The sequence below is a fragment of the Rhinatrema bivittatum genome, chromosome 6 (assembly GCF_901001135.1).
Source record: "Rhinatrema bivittatum chromosome 6, aRhiBiv1.1, whole genome shotgun sequence".
Classification (NCBI taxonomy): Eukaryota; Metazoa; Chordata; class Amphibia; order Gymnophiona; family Rhinatrematidae; genus Rhinatrema; species Rhinatrema bivittatum.
In genome coordinates this window covers 320,987,388-321,010,121 of record NC_042620.1, presented here as the reverse complement: position 1 = coordinate 321,010,121, position 22,734 = coordinate 320,987,388, and the positions used below count along the sequence as shown (strand labels likewise).

General features: G+C 45.9%; 1 protein-coding gene across 3 annotated transcripts in view; it reads left to right on the top strand.

Moving 5' to 3' along the window:
* Positions 1 to 22,734, top strand: part of NRK (Nik related kinase) — a 254,536-nt gene that overhangs the window by 748 nt on the left and 231,054 nt on the right. For all 3 annotated transcript variants that reach the window (XM_029607581.1, XM_029607578.1, XM_029607580.1), the window contains exon 2: positions 18,256 to 18,321. In XM_029607581.1, coding sequence (XP_029463441.1) covers positions 18,256 to 18,321 — 66 coding nt within the window. The remainder of the gene's footprint in view (positions 1 to 18,255; positions 18,322 to 22,734) is intronic.

The window sequence follows — 22,734 nt, the reverse complement described above, 5'->3', positions numbered from 1 at the left end:
AAGACTGCCTGCAATTTTTTAAAGACTGAAGGACATCCAAGGGTGGCAATGAAATTAATAAAATGACAGTTTAAAACTCACCTGACCGGCAACTATTTCTTCAACTGAATCTAAATATTAACCTTAGGAAAGTTATCAAGACAACTTTTTTGTTTTTTAGCCATTTATTTTTTGGATTAAGTGAAGAAAAGGCGAAGATGCTGAAGTTTAATGCATCTGAGTGTGTTTTTATTATGAGGTGCGCTGTTTAAAGGTGCGAGGGGGAGCAAACAGGTGGAAAGTACAGGGAAGTGAGATGTGATCCACAGAAGCAGGATGAAATCTGTACATTGCCTTAAGGGTCTGAACGGTAGCAAAGCCTGCCTCATTGCTGGGATCTGCATTTTCTGCTTCGGAGGTTACTGTTCAGAAATATTCAGAATTGTGCCCTCCCCCCCCCCCCCCCAACACACCACTGCAGTGCAAGGGGAGGGGCCAGGGCGCATCCTGTGAGCCTGCACAAGCTCACAGGCCCTGTGCTTTTTTTCTGTGCTTGCCTGCCAACACCTCCGCCATGGGAGCACAGGATGATGCCCTTTTGGACATGAGGCGAGGGGCAGGCAACCTGCCCAACCCTCCTCCCCCCCCCCCGACTTAGTATTGGTCTGCCAACCACTTTAAGTCACAGGGCAATGTTGTCACCCTGATGCCAAATCCTGCCTAAAAGATATCGAATGCTGCGAAGGGCCTTAAAGGTATACACATATTCTGTGAAATGAAGTGACAGCAGACAGAATAGTGAGAGTCGAAGAAGAGTCATGAGTGAGTCTTGCTTGGCCTATTTCCGGGTCAGCGACCTTGAGTTCCGAAATTTTGGATGGTCTGCGGATAAGGGAAGCTTGAAGACCAGGTTCACATATGGTACAGTGCATTAGTTCAGTTAATCTGAAAGTGATGAATGAAGCGGGGCTGGGATCAAAACTGTAGGCATCTGTGCAAGAAAGTGTGGCAACATGGCAATTGTTAGGGTTTTCCTATGAAAGTTATAGGGTGCTTGAAAGAAAGTTGGGATCAAAGTGGATACCACACTCTGGTATCCCATTCATTTCAATCTCCCAGAGATTGAAATGAATGTCACAAGTAATGGCTTACCTTAATATTATTTTTTCTGACCTGGCAGTTTCCTCCTGCTCTTTTGGGTTTCCAGCTCTATCAGAACCAGGGTTGGGAGGGACTTGGCAACGTGGGCCAATTTGCACCCGCAGTTAGTCATCTAAAGATTCAGCAGAAGATAAATCAGTAATGCCCAGCAGCAAGTATGTCCTTAGAGGAGGGGGCAAACAGGGGTGACCGCCCTGGGCCCTGCACTTTTTTTTGGGGGGGGGGGGGCATGCCATCATGATAGTCCCATCGCCCAATACTATAATTTTCTGTCAGCTTGAGAGGGGAGCCATGCATGTCAGCATTCCAGGGGCATGCCGAGGTTGATTTGCCCTGGTCCCCGACCTGCACTTGCCTAAGGTCGCACCAGGAGAACACAAGGACAGTGCAAGAACCGGTCAGAACTCTGCAAAATACGTGTGACCATAATGTGGGAGGAGCACAGAAGGGCAAAGCAGTCTCATCAAGACTTCCTGTCAGTTTCCTGTCATTTCTTAAGTCCTGCTCATGACATCAAGCAGTTTATGAATAGCAACTAATAGTGAAATAAATACCTAGGGAAAAGATGCCAACAGAATAATCTGCCATCCAACACCAGCATTGCTTGTGGGTAATTTTTGCCTGTTCTAGAATACATACATTTCTGCAAAAGCAAGTGATTTATTACATGCATTCTCTACTAGAACACAACATTTACTACTCTAGTCTTGATCTTGTGAGGACTCTGCAGCAGCTCTTTGAAGTATCCTTTCAGCTCTTCCAGATGTTGTGCATGGATCCCAGTATCTGAGATGAACTGTTGCCCTTCCCTCCTGCTGAATTCAGTAGAGGTCCCAAAAATATACACCAGAGGAATAAATCTTCAGGCAAAAACTGTCTACAGATATAGGAAATCCCATAGAGCTCTTGTGATAGTGTGAGTCAGTAGGACACATGTTACATCGAAGAAATCTTAGTGCCTTGCTAAGACCTTGGGACCTTTAAACAAAGCATATGGTTTTTGATTGCCACAAACACATGTGCCTAGCTGGTGAAATAGCAGTATTTGTAGTTAGTGCCCTAAAACATGGAACAAAGAAAATGTACTCTTTTTTTGTAAAGACAAACTGTAAGAACCACACACTTTGCAATATATCAAAAGTACACTCAGCAAGTTAATAACACTTGCTGTCTAGCAATTAAAAAGATTACTCCCAAGTTCTTATTTTTAAAAACTCAGCCCCCTCGCCTGTAGTTCTGCCGAACCTGTAAGAGCGACCACATTTGGATGCACGTCACAAACTGGGGTCTGAGTGTCTTGCGTGCCGCCCATCCTGCCAGTTGTGACAGCAAAGCCAAGGTGTCCCAAATCGATACAATAAAGTAACTGGGAAATCCCAGAGGTTGAAATGAATGTCAAAAGTAATGGCTTACCTGCAATATTATTTTTTCTGACCTGGCAGTTTCTTCCTGCTCTTTTGGGTTTCCAGCTCTAGCAGAACCAGGGTTGGGGCTTGGCAACGTGGGCCTTCATTGGCAATTAATTGGGGATTATTTTCCCCTTATTTTTTTTTTTTTTTATATTTATCGTTTTATTAAATTTTTCATTTAAACCGAGTGAAAATCAAGGAACAATTGACTTGTCACAGTAATACCAAAACAGGAAAAAAATAGAAAGCAAAAATAAAATACAAATCAAAATCTAATCCACATACATGAAGAGGGATTATAACAACAACAACTAGGAAATATATCTAAGTAAATTTCCCAGAGAACAAGAGCACAAATTCTTTAAGCCTGCTGTCCCACAGGCGCTAAGTGAGACTCCCCACTCTTATTTGAAATAAAAAAAAAAGTTTCCACGTGCAAAGGGTCAAGAAATACAAACTTAGGGGCTGATACAATATAGTGCTCTCAGCCGATCGCACTGCATAACCTGCAGTTGGACGCGGGTTGTACAGGTGCTAATTAATCCCCTTATGCAATAAGGGGCGGATTTTAAGAGCCCTGCTCGCCTAAATCCGCCTAAATCCGGGCGGAGTTAGGCGAGCAGGGCCCTGCGCGCCGGTAGGCCTATTTTACATAGGCCTACCGGCGCGCACAGAGCCCCGGGACTCGCGTAAGTCCCGGGGTTTTCAGAGGGGGACGTGTCGGGGGCGGGCCCGATCCGCGCGGCATTTTCGGGGCGTGTCGGGAGCGTTTTGGGAGCGGGCCCAGGGGCGTGGCCGCACCCTCCGGACCCGCCCCCAGGTTGCGTCCCGGCGCGCTAGCGGCCCGCTGGCGCGCGGGGATTTACGTCTCCCTCCGGGAGGCGTAAATCCCCCGACAAAGGTAAGGGGGGGGTTAAGACAGGGCCGGGCGGGTGGGTTAGGTAAAGGAAGGGAGGGGAAGGTGAGGGGAGGGCGTTAGAGAATTCCCTCCGAGGTCGCTCCGATTTCGGAGTTGCCTCGGAGGGAACGGAGGTAGGCTGCGCGGCTCGGCGCGCGCCGGCTATACAGAATCGGTAGCCTTGCGCGCGCCGATCCAGGATTTTAGCGGATACACGCGGCTACGCGCGTATCTACTAAAATCCAGCGTACTTTTGTTTGCGCCTGATGCGCCAACAAAAGTACGCCAAATCGCGCTTTCTGAAAATCTACTCCTAAGGGGATTAGCGCCTCTACAACGCATGTCCAACGCAGAGTGAATCTAATAGCACCAATCACTTGCAAATGCATGTGATTGAGGCTATTAGCTATTCACTCCCAATGCAAAAAAAAAAAAAAATGTGCGTCTAGGAGCAGGAATTAATTGCTGAGCATGCCTTAAACCAGTACAGAAAAGCAGAAAAATAAAACGCTTTTCTGTACTGCCTCCTACTTAATATCGCAACGATTAAGTAGGAGGCAGTACAGAAAAGCATTTTTTTTCTGCTTTTCTGAACTGGTTTACTTAGATATATTTACTTAGATTATATCGTTGCGATATTAAGTAGGAGGAAAAAGTAAACAAATTTTAAACAAACAAAAAAAAAGTTTAAAAAACCGCCGGCAGTCAGTTGCAGGAAACGGACGCTCAATTGAGAAGCGTCCATTTCCTGAACCCCCCTGGCTGTGCGGTGTTTAGGAAAACCGACACCGATAAACTCTGCGTCGGTTTTCCTAACCATCGGAGGGGCTGATGCACTCGGGCTCTGCTTGCTAACGCGACCCCCTAATTTAAATATTGCATGGCGCATTAAGAAAGCGGGCGCTGACTGTTCAGCGCCCGCTTTCTGTGTCAAAGTATTGCATCGGCCCCTTAGTATTCTAAAATGTAATTAAACATTCAATGGAAATTTAAGAAGGCCATTCCGTTTTAATAACAAAAACTGTTTCCTTCGAGCCTGAATGGCTGGGGAAACAGCTGGGAAGACCTGTTCTCTTTGCCCACAAAAAAGAATAATCTGTATTCTTAAAATATTTTAGGAATACTAGATCCCTGTCTCATTCAGCACAGAAAGAAGCAAAGTAGCCCTCGTTGTAACAATATCTATCGAAGACTCAAGAAAGGTAGTTAACGCAGGACCATCCATGAATGCAGCCTACCCTTTTGCCTTGGCAAATAATATATCTTAGAGAAAGCTGGCATTTTACCTTCATTGCTGACATCTCACCAAGGTATTTCTTAAACATTTCATTAGGTGACATTAACCCCGTAAAGGGGAAATTCAAAATAATGCAGAATCTTAAAATAGCCTCAAATGATTCTCCAACGACTCAACTTGATTGTGAACCATTAAATTATCGTTTCTTTAAATAGACCCAAAATTTTGTAAAGAAAGTATTTGAGGATTAATAAGGATAGTTACAGAGCCTTCAAGTTCTTCTAGATGTTCCCAAACTTAGATTGAGATACAGAAGCACAATTACAGAGTTGAGAAACCGAATGAGTCAAATTCTTATCTAATTTAGTTGTCATTCTCCAAACGTCTCCTCACTATCTCCAACTTCAACATAGGTATAGACAAGAGAGCCCCAACAGACGAAGCCTCCGCTGCAGGGGATGCCACGCCTACCCTCGCCCCACTCACATCTCCTGCCATAGGCCTTGCATGATCTAAATTCCCATGCGGCATCTCTCACACAAGGGGGGAACCTGTTGATTGGGCTGGCGGCTGGCTGTCTCCAGCACTTAAGGATACTCCCCATCAAAGTCACTCACAGGTTATTCTTCCAGTCGCTGAGGGTGATTATCTAGGGATCCTCAAATCCTGTCCAGGCGCTGGACAGGAAGTTAACACACTTTGCTTTTCGTTTTCCTCCCCATCTGAGCATAGGGGCACGCCCCTTTAGCCCTAGGCTTCGGCTGCATGCTGGCAGCAGTGCATGGCAGCACCCACGGTTATAGAGAGCAGCTGGGCCCAAAATGATGATGCCTCTCCCCAACGTGTCGGGAGGAGGGGAGAAGAAGTACCCACAAATCTGCCAGCAAGAGGCCCAGGGTGAGGCTGCACATAGCTGATGGTAGGGGCTCATAGCGATGCTCTTGAAATCTCTCCCAAGGCTTCCTCCATATGTTCCCTTCTCTTCACCACCCCACCCGTCAACTTACATTAGTCCAGTTGCACCAAGGCTTCAGTCAGAACTCTGCAATCATGGGACAAAGTCTGCCCACTAGGTGTCACCATTGCGCAATACCTATGGCTCCCTCCCCCTTCCCCAAAAGCTGTGAACACTGCCTGAGCAGCCTCCCCAGCCCGGGGAAAGGGGGAGGGAGGAAGACCTGACCCAGGAAGTGAATCTAGATTACTCCATTTAGCGATGCTGCACGCTGCCACTGGACCACGCAGTCACAGACCACTCAGGCAACACAGCAGTAATATTTTTAATTGATACATGGTGATTTTTTGCTGGTTGCCTTGTTTGCAACAGAAATACTGCACAGTGCACAGATTATGCATTTAAGAATAAAAACATGAAGGAAAGTGTCCATGAGACCACATTCTAAAGAACAAGAATGTACCTATCCACTGGCCTTCAAAAGCAATCATGCCCGGAAATATAGGTCAATAAACAAAGAACATTAAGAACATAAGAAGTTGCCACAGTGGGTCAGACCAAGGATCCATCAAGCCCAGCATCATCCTTTTTCCAAAGTGGCCAATCCAGCTCACAAGTACCTGGCAAGAACTCAAACCTTAAATAGATCCCATGCTACTAATGCCAGTAATAAACAATGGCTATTTCCTAAGCCAATTTGACTAATAGCAGTTTATGGACTTCTCCAGGAACTTGTTCAAACCTTTTGTAAAGCCAGTTAAGCTTAACCACATCATCTGGCAATGAATTCCAGAGCTTAATTATGCTCTGGTGAAAAAGAATTTTCTCCAATTAGTCTTAAATGTGCTACTTGCTAACTTCATGGAGTGCTTCATAATCTTTGTATTATCCGAAAGCGTAAATAACCGTTCCACATTTACCCGTTCAAGTCCTTTTATGATTTTGTTGACCTCTATCATATCCTCCCTCAGCCGTCTCTTCTCCTAGCTGAAGAGCCCTAACCACTTTAGCCTTTCATCATAGGGGAGCCATTTCATGCCCTTTACCATTTTGGTTGCCCTTTTTATTGGCCAAACTTCGTGCATTTCTTGACTAGCTTTCAGGAGCTAACACTCCCTTCATGGCTGTTATTCTTAAGAGGCCTCATTCCTTCCAGGTTTGCTCAATTAAGTTTCTCCTTCCTCAGTTAACCCCACCTATAACCCACCTGGTATGGTTCTTTACAATCACAGTCTCGCTCATTAACTAAAAGCCTCATATTGGGTTTTTAACTTTGGGTCTTGTAGCGTTGTCCTTTAGTTTTAAAGAAAAAAGGAAATGTCAATAACCTTTCCTATTTCTTTTTGTTTCATTTTGTTTCATCCCTTCCCCCTTAACTTACCGAATTCCTGAGGTCCAAATGGAGCAGGAGGAGATAAGTTACAGGGAGGTCAGAGGAAGCCTGGGGCGGGGACTTTTTAAAAGTTGAAGCAGCTCTAGTCAGCGTGGCTGGCAGCCAGCTTTTAATGTCTGCTGCCAACAGCATGCCCCAAAAACAAATGAAGTAAAACAAATAATGAAAGGAAAAAAATCCACCAACAAAAAAAAAAAAAAACCCCACACTATACACTTCTAATGTCTTGCCTGTCGATCTTGACTAGATGTAAGCTCCAAGGAGCAGGGACTGTTTCTGATGTGTTTTTGAATAGAACTGCATACATCTGGGAGCACTATCGGGCCGAGACAGTAAAAGTCGCGGGAGAGCCGGTGAGCGCCCGTTCTCCCGACGTGCGTTCAGGCCAGTGTCCTGGGCGCGTGATTCATTATTGGCCTGTACGCAAATTAGGGCCCGCGGCTGTCAGCGGGTTTGACAGCCGATGCTCAATTTTACCGGCGTCGGTTCTCGAACCCGCTGACAGCCTTGGGTTCGGAAAACGGATGCCGGCAAAATTGAGCGTCCAGATTCCAAGCCGCGAGCCGTGGGCAGATTTTTCTTTTTTTATTTTTGGGGCCTTCAACTTAATATCGCTATGATATTAAGTTGGAGGGTGTACAGAAAAGCAGTTTTTTCTGCTTTTCTGTACACTTTCCCGGTGCCGGCCGAAATTAAAATGTGCGGCTTTGCTGCACATTTTACTTACTGTATCGCGCGGGAATAACTAATAGGGCCCGCAACATGCATTTGCATGTGCTATCACCCCTTACTGTATAAGGGGTAAAAATTGTGTGTCAAAACACACAGCCAAACGGGGGTTAACAATGTGCTCAGCCTGAGCGCACTTTACTGCATCGGCCCGTATGTAAATAATAATAATAAACAGGTCGACCTGATGAAGCTAGTCAAGAAATATATTAATGAATTGGATTCTGCTAATCTGCCCGTATCGCAAAATGTTATGTGACAGGAAGGCAGACGAAGTCTGGGCAATTACAGAAGCAAAAACACTGACCTAGACAAAGCATTTATGCGTGGGGATGCTGATATTCAGCGACTTACCCAGCTAAGTGGTGACTGCTGAGTATCTCGCTATGTTCAGAGGCCATCACTTAGCCAGATAAGCCACTTATCTGGGAAAGTAGCCAGATATCCAGTGGGCGGACAGTGGGCTTAATGAGGCGGCATTTCTTAACCGGATAACTTAGCCAGATAAGTGTGGTTAAGTTAATTGGATGTTAGATCCGCCATAGCGCAGATCTAATTTATTCAGTTATAACTTATCCAGCTAAGTAGCGCCAAATGCAGGGATATTCAGCAGCATAGCTGTGCTGCCAGATAAGTCTTATCCAGCCGACTTACATATGCAGATAACTCTGACTACTGGGCCCTCCGGGTTTTATTTATTTCCTTGTATCTATCAAGGCACAGGGCGTACACCATTTATGTAAAAGTGAATTTCTCTGTTATCTAAGCCATGAAGCCATGAACCTAACCCGAGTCTCTCCTCCCCTCATTCCTTTCTCCCCACAAATGCAAAGCCCGAGAGATAGACTTGTATTTGCCAAACCCAAGTTGCACAGAAAACAGCTTTTTAATAAACATTTCCTCCTCCTAGGAGTTTTCACTGCCACCACAGTTCCAGGAATTCTTATGGAAGAATTTTAACGTGGTTGCTTCTGGAATTGTTTGTGTAAGATGCAGAAACCTAGAAATGCAGGCAGGTGAGGCCCATGAGGTCCGTCTAGTCTGCCAAGACTGGTTTACCACCATTTTGGGGTTAAGGAGCTCTCAGGAAGGCAGGGGATTCTCCTGTGCAACATTTGGGGGGGGCACCCTTTGGAGTTCCCGGGGGGCAGAGCTGGCCCTGCCTTTAGGCAAACTTTAGAGTATAGCAATTTGGGTTTTTCCTGTGCATGATTACCCAAGCCTCTGCCCCGATGAGTCTGTGGGGCAGTGCCCCCAGTGCCAGGCTACTCTGCTTCCTGTTCCAGCCCCTCCCATCCCAGGCAGAGCAGGAGGGGAGGGTGAGCCTGGAGCAGACAGAACACAGAACAATGCAAAGAGTCAGCCAGCTGCCTAATCCAGCCCCTCCCCTCCTCATGTTTTCACCTTCCTTCCTGTTCCAGCCCCTCCCATCCCAGGCAGTGTGCAGTCAGCAGGAGGGGAGGGTGGGCCTGGAGCAGACAGAACACCGAGCAATGCAAAGAGTCAGCCAGCTCCCTAATCCAGCCCCTCTTCTCCTCATGTTTTCACCTTCCTTCCTGTTCCAGCCCCTCCCATCCCAGGCAGTGTGCAGTCAGCAGGAGGGGAGGGTGGGCCTGAAGCAGACAGAACACCGAGCAATGCTAAGAGTCAGCCAGCTCCCTAATCCAGCCCCCTCTTCTCATGTTTTCACCTTCCTTCCTGTTCCAGCCCCTCCCATCCCAGGCAGTGTGCAGTCAGCAGGAGGGGAGGGTGGGCCTGGAGCAGACAGAACACAGAGCAATGCAAAGAGTCAGCCAGCTCCCTAATCCAGCCCCTCTTCTCCTCATGTTTTCACCTTCCTTCCTGTTCCAGCCCCTCCCATCCCAGGCAGTGTGCAGTCAGCAGGAGGGGAGGGTGGGCCTGGAGCAGACAGAACACAGAGCAATGCAAAGAGTCAGCCAGCTCCCTAATCCAGCCCCTCCCCTCCTCATGTTTTCACCTTCCTTCCTGTTCCAGCCCCTCCCATCCCAGGCAGTGTGCAGTCAGCAGGAGGGGAGGGTGGGCCTGGAGCAGACAGAACACAGAGCAATGCAAAGAGTTAGCCAGCTGCCTAATCCAGCCCCTCCCCTCCTCATGTTTTCACCTTCCTTCCTGTTCCAGCCCCTCCCATCCCAGGCAGTGTGCAGTCAGCAGGAGGGGAGGGTGGGCCTGGAGCAGACAGAACACAGAGCAATGCAAAGAGTTAGCCAGCTGCCTAATCCAGCCCCTCCCCTCCTCATGTTTTCACCTTCCTTCCTGTTCCAGCCCCTCCCATCCCAGGCAGTGTGCAGTCAGCAGGAGGGGAGGGTGGGCCTGGAGCAGACAGAACACAGTGCAATGCAAAGAGTCAGCCAGCTCCCTAATCCAGCCCCTCTTCTCCTCATGTTTTCACCTTCCTTCCTGTTCCAGCCCCTCCCATCCCAGGCAGTGTGCAGTCAGCAGGAGGGGAGGGTGGGCCTGGAGCAGACAGAACACAGAACAATGCAAAGAGTCAGCCAGCTGCCTAATCCAGCCCCTCCCCTCCTCATGTTTTCACCTTCCTTCCTGTTCCAGCCCCTCCCATCCCAGGCAGTGTGCAGTCAGCAGGAGGGGAGGGTGGGCCTGAAGCAGACAGAACACTGAGCAATGCTAAGAGTCAGCCAGCTCCCTAATCCAGCCCCTCTTCTCATGTTTTCACCTTCCTTCCTGTTCCAGCCCCTCCCATCCCAGGCAGTGTGCAGTCAGCAGGAGGGGAGGGTGGGCCTGGAGCAGACAGAACACAGAGCAATGCAAAGAGTCAGCCAGCTCCCTAATCCAGCCCCTCTTCTCCTCATGTTTTCACCTTCCTTCCTGTTCCAGCCCCTCCCATCCCAGGCAGTGTGCAGTCAGCAGGAGGGGAGGGTGGGCCTGGAGCAGACAGAACACAGAGCAATGCAAAGAGTCAGCCAGCTCCCTAATCCAGCCCCTCCCCTCCTCATGTTTTCACCTTCCTTCCTGTTCCAGCCCCTCCCATCCCAGGCAGTGTGCAGTCAGCAGGAGGGGAGGGTGGGCCTGGAGCAGACAGAACACAGAGCAATGCAAAGAGTTAGCCAGCTGCCTAATCCAGCCCCTCCCCTCCTCATGTTTTCACCTTCCTTCCTGTTCCAGCCCCTCCCATCCCAGGCAGTGTGCAGTCAGCAGGAGGGGAGGGTGGGCCTGGAGCAGACAGAACACAGAGCAATGCAAAGAGTCAGCCAGCTCCCTAATCCAGCCCCTCCCCTCCTCATGTTTTCACCTTCCTTCCTGTTCCAGCCCCTCCCATCCCAGGCAGTGTGCAGTCAGCAGGAGGGGAGGGTGGGCCTGGAGCAGACAGAACACAGAGCAATGCAAAGAGTTAGCCAGCTGCCTAATCCAGCCCCTCCCCTCCTCATGTTTTCACCTTCCTTCCTGTTCCAGCCCCTCCCATCCCAGGCAGTGTGCAGTCAGCAGGAGGGGAGGGTGAGCCTGGAGCAGACAGAACACAGTGCAATGCAAAGAGTCAGCCAGCTCCCTAATCCAGCCCCTCTTCTCCTCATGTTTTCACCTTCCTTCCTGTTCCAGCCCCTCCCATCCCAGGCAGTGTGCAGTCAGCAGGAAGGGAGGGTGGGCCTGGAGCAGACAGAACACCGAGCAATGCAAAGAGTCAGCCAGCTCCCTAATCCAGCCCCTCCCCTCCTCAGGTTTTCACCTTCCTTCCTGTTCTGGTCAAGAGTTCAGCTTTTGTCTGTATATTTCCATTCATAAGTTGTGGTCACTGATTCTGTGTTTGGTAAGGGTTTTTCTGTGTTCTGTGTGTCTCACTGACATGAGGTATTCTGCTTACGTATACTTTGTGCATACTCCAGCTTGTTCCGTTTTTCCCAATAGGAGGGGTACTGCTGCTAATAATGCATTTGGAGTCATAGCCCGCCTTTCCAAATAATGCTCAAGGCAGCTGGCAGCGTTTTTTTAGAATTCAAGTACAATAAACCCCCATCCCTGACGAGCACTACAGTCCACGTGGGTACCTGAGGCAGCAGGAGATAAAGCGACTTGCTCAAAGTCACAAGGATCCCGTGTCAGGAGGGGAAGTGGTTTCCCTGGTTCTCAGCCCATCACTCTGACCACTAGGCCACTCCTTTTCCCTTCTGGGAAGAACAGCCATGCTATTCTAGGGTGTGGTGTACTATTTTCATTGCTGCCTTTTCATAGGTAGGGTTGTTGCAGTTTGAGTAGTGGGATTTTGCTGTTTCGGTAGGACAGGTTTGCTGTTATAGGTTCTGAGTGACTTTGTTTTATTATTTTTTTTTAATGTCATCATTTTACCTGGTAATGGAGGGATTTTATGTCTCTGTTACTGAAATGACAAACAAAGTTGAAATGTTTTTGTATGGTGAGTAGTAAGGGGAAACATTCTGGTTTAGCCCAGGCCATCCAGCTAATCATTTCAGAAACTGCCTTCAGCCAACGAGGTATGGATTTCTTTTCATTTACTCTCACAACATTCCTGCTGCTCAAAAATGTAATATAATTCACTGCAATCCTCACACTATTTAACAAAACCTTTTATATGAAAAAAAACCTTTTTTTTTTAGAAAGAATTCTTAAATATATATATAAGGACCTTCAAAGAGTGTCAAGGTGCTACAAGTATCACTCGTTTTGTATCACTTTTTTGTTTTGCAGTTAATAACTCTCATCAGTCCAGAGTCCTTTTTTTTTATACATTTAAAATCGCTATTTGTTGAAAAATAGGCACAATACTATAACGGTGCCTATCTTATGAATCTTCACTTAAAGTCCCAATCTTCTTCTCTACACGGCCGTGTTTCGGAGATCATCCTGCATCGGGGAGGCTTTATAAATTCACAGCAATTTTAATGTCTTCCTCTTGTTCATAGCGTTTCCTCATAAGTTCGGTCACTTGGCTCGTTCATGGCTATTGTCTCACCCATGCTGTTCCTTCTGGAGGAGTTATTGAAATCTCCCATCAATCATGGCACTACTGCATTGATGATCGACATGAAGACATTAGGAATATGCACATGTGAAAGGGCTATGCCAGTCACTAACGTTACTCCCATGAATCATTTTTCCAGCTATGGGCAGTGGGAGGGGGTTTTTCATATTTAGGATTCCTCCCCTTGCCATAACCCCACCTTTATCAGTGGGATATGAATATCCCCACGTGCATGCTCACAGGGAAGGCGATAGAGGAAGAGAGAGGAGCTTGAAACCATCCCTGGGTTTCAGGAGAGAGTTGTTGGAGAATGGAGAGAGGAGTTCTGAAGAGTACGTTGACTGTATGGGTGGACAATGGCTTGCCTTCTGTTACTTTTGGCTTCCTCGCTGCTGTATTGGACATTTTGGCACCTGGGAGAGAGTGAGATCGTGGCTGGGATGGTGGCCGACCGCGTCGGGCCCAGGACGATACCTTCCCAACACACACCCCATCTGAACTTGGATCTGAATCCGTATCACCCCACTTGCATTTTAACTAACCAAACAGGGGACCAGCTACATACAAAACAAAGTTTGGGGGGGGGGGTTAATTTTTAAAGCTGCATGTGTTGGTGCGAAGTCTGTGGATACTTTTATCTGTGGGCTTCTCTCCTGTCCTCAAAGGGAAAGGAGCAGCGCATTTTCCCTTTGAAACTTGCACAGTTTTAGATGATTTTAGGGTGGCAATTTTCAAAAAAGCCTTTTCACAGGGATAATGTTATGTTTTAACTTGGTTTGTGGGCCCTTGGGTCGTGGAAAGAGCTGACTCCACCCACAGGGAGGAGCGCTGTGGGGACTCTCCACAACAGGCGGGTTCTCAGCAGCGATGGACACAGGAGTCAGAGAATCTTTATTATACAGCAAAGAGAAACCCAAGGAGCGGGTTGTGAACTCAGTCCTGGAATTAGAAGACCCGGGATGGATTCTTCGGTAGTGGTCTGCAGGGTGGGGTAACCCGGGGAATCCTTGCTTCTCGATAATCTTGTGTGTGGTAGTGATCCGTCATACGGGGTAGGCCGGAGGCAGATGTGAGTAACTGATATAAGACAGCATAAATCCGATAGTAGTCCGCAAGGCAGGGTAACCTGGAAAGTTATTGCTTTTTTTTAAAAAATTTATTTAAATTCCACTTTTCAGAGCGCTTCAAAGTGGATTACATTCAGGTACTGTAGGTATTTTCCTATCCCCAGAGGGCTTACAATCTAAGTTTGTACCTGAGGCAATGGAGGGTAAAGTGACTTGCCCAAGGTTGAAAGGAGCAACAGCGGAACTCAAAGCCTGGGCTCCTGGTTCATAGCCCACTGCTCTAACCACTAGGCTCTTGTAGCTCTGGTAGTGGTCCGCAGCATGGGGTAAGCCAGAGGTAGGTGTTGGCAATTGGCACAAGACAGCGTGGTCCCGTAGTGGTCCGCAGAGCGGGGTAACCCGAGGATCCCACACAGCAGGATAGATGAAGAACTGAAGAGTAGGTCTTGTACTCACAATGCAGTAGAGAAAACGTTCAGCAGCAGTGGAGATCCGGTGCAGGAGAACCCACTTAGCTGAAGAAGGTGAGACAGGTAGGAGAGGCTTTCCGAGGAGCGGATAGCCCTGAGTGCAGCAAGGCCCCCGAGGAATGGGTACCTGAGCCACTCAGGCAGGAACATTGGAACAGTGATGTGAAGCGTCTCAGAGAAAGGAATAGCAAGATGAAATCCTTGCTAACTCATAAGTAGGAAAGTCCGGTTAGCTTAAATACACGTAGGCAGTGATGTCATGCGGATGGGATGCCCCCGAGGTTCCCGCCATGACATGCGCAAGAAGGAGGCTGGCGTGCACGAGCGCGTTCCCTAGGTCACTCCGGGTTCAAGGTGGCGACCAGGATCGCCCTCGCCGTTCCAGGAACGCCAAGGAGGTCAGCATGCAGAGGCAAAGACGGCCATCTTAGCCAGAATCGAGGCAACTGGGCAAAATGAGGTGAGCAGCAAAGGTCGCAGCCGTCTGCGACCGACAGGCGCAACTGATAAATTGGTGTTGACCCACATAAATAACTTTTAAAAATTAGCCTTCCTGTGTCAAATTATGTGTTTTTACAGGGTTGTTCTGGGAGGAGGTGGTGTTGGGCTCATCATGATTGTTGAGATTAATTATCAAAATCTCAGGGGATTACAGGCCTGAAAGTTAATGGGGAGGGGCAGCGTGCACAAGACTGAAGATTCACCTAAATTGCCTAATAATTTTGCACTGATCCTGCCTAAGGGTGGAGGGGGGGGGGGGTCTAGTCCCTCCCCAACCCTCTAAATAAGCTCCCCCCAGCATTAGCCACTTTCCTTTGGTGCCCCCAATTTTCAATCATCCCTAGTATCCACCCCCAATCAGGTTCTATCATCCCCCTCCATTGCCTTCATCCTAGCCTCAGACATCCCCCAGTCAGTCTCAACCAGGCCAGCAGCCCTCCCAAAGGTTTTCATAACCACCCCCAACCACCCCCACCCCATCCACCATCACCTTCTCTCAATGTGCACGATGAGCTCCACCCCTCATTCCCTTTCAGCACTGCCTACTTCTCAGAGATTTGAGCCACATTGTGCTTGAGCCCTGTGCTGTCCTCACAGTCTCAAAAGGACAATGTGAGAATTAGTTACTGGGAGCTGCATGGAGCCGGAAGGGACAGCCGTTCAGGGGCAAGGTTGGCAGTGTTGCCAATTTGGGCTAAGCTCAGGGACACCTTCAGGATTTACCTTCTCGGCGTGTAAAGGGCAGTTACAACCCTAAACAGAAGCGGTACAAGAGCATCAGGCCTCCAAGAAAGCATTTGCATAACCTGCAAAGAGCAGCGATTACAACTCTGAACAGCAGAGATACAAGAGCATTGGTTTTCTGAGAAGGTTGTGATGGCCTGCATGGAGGGGCCATGGTTAAAAACCTAACTTCACTGAGTATGGGGAGGCCAAATATTTTTAGCAACAGCCTCAGTAACCTTAGTGGCTCTGTATTTTATTAGAAAAGTTGGTAATAAGGCATAGAAGAGCGCCTGGGTGTTAGCTTCAGTCAATCTTGTAAGAGACAAAGTTGAAGATGACAAAACCTGACATGGCCTACCAGTGGAGGTGGTGGCGATCATGCTATTGGATTTTGGCCATGCTTTGGATAGATTTGGAGTGCAATGGTGGGAAAAAGGTTGAGAGGTCAGGTAAAAGGCATGGAAAAGGGGGTAGTTGCTATTGCTTATGGAAATTTATATGGATATCTATCCAAGTGAACAAATGTTAACTGGGCCAACTGGATAGGCCAGGGGTAGCCAGCTCCAGTCCTCAAAAAGACACAAACAGGCCTGTTTTGGGATATCTTCAATGAATATGCATGAGATGGATTTGCATACAATGAAGGTAGTGCATGCAAATCTCGCTCCTGAAAACCAGGCCTGTTTATGGCTCTTGAGGACAAGAGGTGGCCACCCCTAGATTGGCCAATTTGACCTATATCTGCCATCGTTTACTAGGTTTACTGTGGTGTCTTCATATCCAAGCATCCGCTATGTTTCTTGATTTTGTAAACTATTTTTTGTCTCTATACCAGGTGACTTTGGAAGTTGGCCAGATAAATAGCTACAGTACCTGAATATAATCCACTTTGAAGCGCTGAAAAAGTGTGAAAAGCGGAATATAAATCAAATTAAATAAAATAAAAATAAATACCTAGTCAAATATTCCCCACCCCACCCCCCAGCCAGCTAAATTTATGAAGATAAAATGCACAAATGTAGCTGGTCAGAAAAAGGGTGGGCCAGAGTCTTTGCTGGGGCAGGTATTCTCATTGAGTTGGTTAACTCTGATTTTCAGTGCTAACTGGCTAAATGTAACCACTTGATCCCTGCCACTGAATCCCTGAATCGTAGCAGTTACATTTTGTCTGGCTAGATTTAGATAGACATTCAGTCCAAAAATCAGCCACTTTTGTTTGGTTTAATATCTGCCTAAAGATACCCAGGTGAATAACCCAGTTCTTATCTGCTCAGCTGTTTTTTTTAATTGCTCCCTAATTATCACCCTTTCTGTGATGCAATATTATTTTACTTCTGTCTACCCCCATTTTAGCCTCATATCAGGACCTCTTGTTCTACAGTGTCCTTTTCAACAAGAAAATGCTTCCTTTTTTCTGCATTATGTATATGCTTGAGATATTTGACTGTCTCTAGTATAAGCCCCCTCTCCCTCCTATCTTCTAGGTGTGCATAATTAGAGGCCTTATGATGCAGACCCTGCACCATTTGTTAGCCCTTTTCTGGAGCATCTATACTCTCGCTGTCCTTTTGAAGGTACAGCTACAGAATTTGATAAAATACTCTATATGAGGTGTCCCCCCCATGACATCAGTAGAGACTATATCACCTCCTTTTTTCTTCTGCTGGTGAAACCTCTCCCTGTGCACCACAGCGTTTTTTGGTTCTGTCACACTGTTTTGCTACCTTGTAATCATCAGATAAATTTGATAATATTCTATTCTATTAGTGTAAGGACCTGTGGTAACTAGGGCGATAGTGGCTCTGAAACAGCCAGAGAAATAAGGAGGCAGATTCTGGCCGCTCCTTAGGTGCAGTTTATTTACAATGGAAAATCAAAATCAAAACAGTCTGTGCAGCTGACCTTAACTTCAGGTAACGCACATTCCTTAAACATAACTGGTTTTGGAATATGGTCGGTCTCTGCCTGCTGCCCCCACCCCTGACTTCCTTAACCCTTCCAGGCACTGAGTTCTCATAAACTGCTGAGGGGCTCCTTACTTTACCCAGGATTCCCTGTGGGTCTGGATCTTAAGGAGGACAGGGCAAGACGTGCCGGTCCCTTAAGGTAGTCTGAGGGAGTTTCATATAGACTCCCTCACAGGACTGAGCAAAAATGACAGAATAAAAAGACATTTCTGCATGTGCACACTCACTCCCTTGACTTCCTCCTGCCCTCCTCCCCCCCCCCTCCCAGAAACATACCTTTCCTCAGCAGTTGAAAGCATACATGCTACAACACAGCACACATACTTTGCCCCAGCAGACATACGTACACATCCTGTGAGATTGTGCACACACTTCACTCAGTGGGTAGAAAGTACATGGGCTTCTCCACCCAAGTTTGCACACTGAGATTGGGCTGTGTTCAGAACGTTAAGACAATTTTACCCCTGTGAAGCGCATAGAAAATGACCTTTCATGTGTCCCATGTCAGAATCATTTTTATTATATTTCATATTCAGTAGTTTGTTAAGGAAGTTGTGATGAGAGAGTAGATCCTAAGGAAATTAAATCAATCAATAGATGGGCTGTAAAGTCAGTGCAAATATGGTGTTTTGAGCACATCTGATAGAGTGACCGACACTCAAACATAGCATGATATACGTAGAGAGAGATGTATTGTGTCCCTAGTTGGATATCATGATAATCAAAGCCTTGTTCTGATCCCTCCCTGTTAAGTGAACTGTCTCTTACCTTTTCCATGACTAACGGTCTCTTTATCATGTTGTTCACAGGAACCAGCAGGAATATTTGAGTTGGTGGAAGTTGTTGGAAATGGGACGTATGGACAAGTATATAAGGTTTGAGTGTTTTTATAATCAGTTTAATATCTTCCCTTTCACCCAGCACATTTGATGATCATCCATAATGGTGCTAAAATGAAGAATGGAAGAGTAAGGTTAGGGAGCTGGCACTCAAAAGAAAGCAAAACATAAATTTACTTTTACAAACGCCTTATGAAACCGTGATTTAGGTACAGTATGTAAATGATTGTTTAAAGTACTAGGACAGTAAACAAAGATTATGGGATGTTTTAGATCACTGAAGTATTTTTGAGGGTGCAATAGATAAATGAGTGAGGCTTTGGAGGACAGCATTACGGGGATCCCTGTGGAAAATTTCAAAAGCCTGCACCCAGTACACTGCATGGCAGCCAATACAGTGTGCATGGATACAGTACAGTGTGATTGGCACCCAATACTGTGTGCATGGCACCCAATACTGTGTGCATGACACGTGTATTGCACTGCAAGTACTGTGCAAATGTGAAACATAGAAAATGAATTAGAACAAAAGAGCAAAGTGACCCATGAAACGCCTACATATGTGAACCATGGCATTAGAAACGCATTGGAATGAGGAGTGTGCATGACGGTAGAGACTGGTAGCACATTAGAGAGGCAGCACAGCAGAGGAGAAATGGTATCCACTCAGCAGCAAGGGGGCATCCTTCTGAAGTAAGAGCAGCAGATACAGACCATGATTTGAGTCCTCTGCAGTATCAGCGTTCTAGAAATACCTGAAAAGTAGGGGAGCTGTCAAGCTCTCAATATTGTTTTGTTTTTCATTTTCCTTTTGCTTTTTGTCGCTTTTTATGTTTTGTTTATTTAAAATGTAAAAGAACAGTCAAAAGAAAAGAAAAACTGTGGGTCCAAGGTCCCCCCCCCCCCCCAATTGCCATAGTTTTAAAAATAAAAGCCCTCTTCCCCCGGTGGGCCCAATGCCAGCTTCCCGAGCCTTCCCAGACCCTCCAGTTCACATCCAACCTCATTTGTGGGTCTTCAATGGGCTGGAGCAATCCCCGGTTACCTCTACCTCACAACTGCTGGTCTCCAAAATGGATACTGGTCGTCTTGAGGCTGGCGCCATTATGCTCGACGGCAGATTTTGGGTTACTTGGTGGCCATTTTGAAAGCCAGCAGCGGCAGGAGCAACTGAGGATCACTCCTGTCCATTGAAGACCTGTGGATGGGGTGAAATTGGCATGGATGGGTCTGGAGGATGGCATCGAGCTGGGGGTTTGGGCTTTTCTGTGGCAACCTGAGGAGAAGCAGGGGGCCCTGACTGGGTTTCCAGTTTGTTTGTTTTTTAATGAAACAATAAACAAACAAATTTGCATCTGTTTTTCTTTCATTTTATTTTAAAAATGAAACAGGTAATGTTGTTAATATTTCCCATTTTCTTTCAAACGAATGTAAAGGAAGAGAGAGGGAAAGGAATACATTTGTGTTCTTTTTTAATATCAAATAGGTGGATTGCAAGAAAAGAAGGTAAAGTGACTTAGGCAAGATCACAGAAAGCTTCAGTGCAGGCTTTACCTCCTCTCCTCTTGCCTCCTGCAATATATCCTTATGATATATTGTATCTTGCCTCCTATATTTTAGATCTTTGTGATATATCTTTATTTATTTAAAATGTATAGACTGCCCATCTGAAATTCTAGGCAGTTTACAATTTTACACTTAAAAATGAAATGACATAGTACAATAACCAATACTACAAAACAAGTATAACACCATAAAATAAATTAGTAAAACAAAACAATAAAACATAAATAGAAACTCGATATTTCTGCCACCAAAACTTTTTAAAGCCTCATAGGCTTTATACTGCTTTATATTTTCTCAGGACTCACTGTGGTATACGTTTGAGTTCCACAGTATAATGGATTTCAATTGTAACCCCCTCTTGGTTTCAGAACACCTAATCCAAAGGATACAGCAATGCCCAAGGCCTTTCTCAGTGTTCCAGTCCACTAATCTTTGGCTCATGCATCTCACTTCTGGCACCGGGCTTCCACCGATGGGGAGGAGGATCTGAATCTCCGGGGCGCACAATGATGGGGAGGGGGTGGGGTATCTTACTCCTCACCTTGCCCGAATGGTACTCACTTAGGCTGTTTTCATCAAGCAGGTCTTAAGTAAGAGATAAAAGAACAAAAAACCATGCAGTAGACTGGGAGTGGTGTTCAAAAGAAAAATTGTTTTTTGCAACTTAAAGAGCAATATCCACGCAAGGACAGCAAAAATCATCATTATAAAACAAAAGAATGATGACTCCCGAGATCAGTCTCTTTGTCCATCTTCCAACTTGAATCCATGTACTTTTCCCCAACAGTTGAAAAAGGAAGGTAGTGTCTGAAAAACGGGGAGTAGGAAGGTGAAGGCAAAAACAAGTCCTCCCCTGGAAAAAAAAACCCCAGGAAAAACCCAACACTTTTTCTGCCAAAAAAATCTCTCCAGAGCACTGCCAGCCTACGTGACTGCTAGAGAGACGGTCAGTCTCAAATCCTACTCCTTGCAAAAAGAGGATTTCCTTCTGGGTTGGGCAGGTCATGGAAAAACAAACTCACAAAATCCAAAAAACTCTTTCCTCTCCACACAGGGAAAACCCCTTTCTGGTCTGTGAGGGGACAGCAGTAGGATTGCTCCCTGATATCTGTCCCCTTCTTCAGGCCATGGGGCCCAACTGGAATCACCAGCAAACAAAATTCCAGGCTTCCACTCAAACACAATCTGAGCACGCTCAGCACAGTTTATATGTGGGGAGCATAACCAATGCCAAAACAGAGGAGAATGGCCAACACCTGGGGAGGATCCAAAAAAGCAAAACATCTCCCAGCAGATGAAAGCAGGGAAAAGGTTTGGTAAGGGTGTGAAGCCACCGTAACACAAAGGAAGAAACATAGAAATATAAACCTGAAAGATGTCAGCTGCAAAGGACCCCTTGATCTACACTCATAGATCTTACTCTATGAGTGGTGTTCTCTTTCCTTCTTCCTGCCACTAAGGTCTCTTTGTGTCTAAACTAACCGGTGTATGCTTGAATTCTGCCTAGATCCTCTACTGGAAGTCTGTTCCACACTCTCAATTAATAAAGGATGCTCCGTAGCTGATAGGAAGTAGTGGGTGATCAAAATAAAGTCAAACTTGTTTTTTCTATGGATTGTGAGGGATTTATGTCTTCAAAGACGGAAATACATCTTGAAATTTTGATTCAGTACATTTATTTATTTTTTATTTATTTAAGGTTTTTATATACCGGCATTCATGAAACGATCACATCATGCTGGTTTACAAATAAACAGGGGTGCAATAAATACATCAAAACAGAAGTAACGTGTCGAAGAAAGCAGTTACAATTAACAAGGGCTATTGAACTGGGATCAGAGGAAATAAAGGTAGTTTAGCAGAGACTAAATTATATACAAGGAGATGAGGTACAGCTGCTGTGTTGGATATGTTGATGGCGAGATGCACAGTACATAAATGCACAGTACAAAATTAATTTGGATTAATTTTGTACTGTGCATTTATGCTTTTATCTGTACGAGTTGGCAAAATCTAGACTTAAAGGGCACAGTCGGTGGAGGCAAATAGAAACTAATACTGTAGACCATTGTGGCTTCTTTGAATTATGAACATCAAAAGCATGTAAGGGAGGCAGAGAACAGTAACTGATAGCGACGTTAGAAAGTGCTGCTATTTAGCAGCGAGCACAGTATACTATATAGGCCTCGAATCGGAGCCAGTAGGGCATACTAAAGCAAACAGCAGGAATGTTTATGGTTTCAGACAAGGCCAGCTTGGACAGAATAAAAGAATAAAACAGAGACAAATGAAGTCAAGGAAATGAAAGGAAGGTGCCAGCATCAAATACAAATGGAATCATTTGGATGCCGCTGGGCCTTCTACAAGACAAATGTGTATCCCGAACCTAAGCTGAGCAAACTGTCTCCAGAGCCACCAGCAGATCAGTCATAGCTAAGAAAAATTATACAGCACTCACTGTTTATGTGTATATTATCTATCAATCTCTATAGATAGATAGAAAGAAAGATATGACATATGACAGCTCTGCACAGAAAAACAACCAGAGATAAAGAAATGTAGTGAAGCAAATAGAAACTTTGAAATGCATATTGCGCGTTGTGCTAATCACGGAGGAAGAATGGTATTTTTCCAGAACAATGAAGCTTTCTAATACTGATCACTGAACATGTTTAACTCTGAGTACTTTCCAGGGTAGAGCTGTACATAAACCAAAAGAGCATTGCTACTTTTTAGCTATGAAATTCCTCCAGCTTCTCTCCCAGTAGTCCATGTGATCATTAGTACCTAGGAACAGATTTTTTTTTTTGTTTCCTGGATACATCAATAAAAAAAAAGTCATTTTACAGTATAATAGTCCTGTGCTCTGTTTAAATCAAAAAG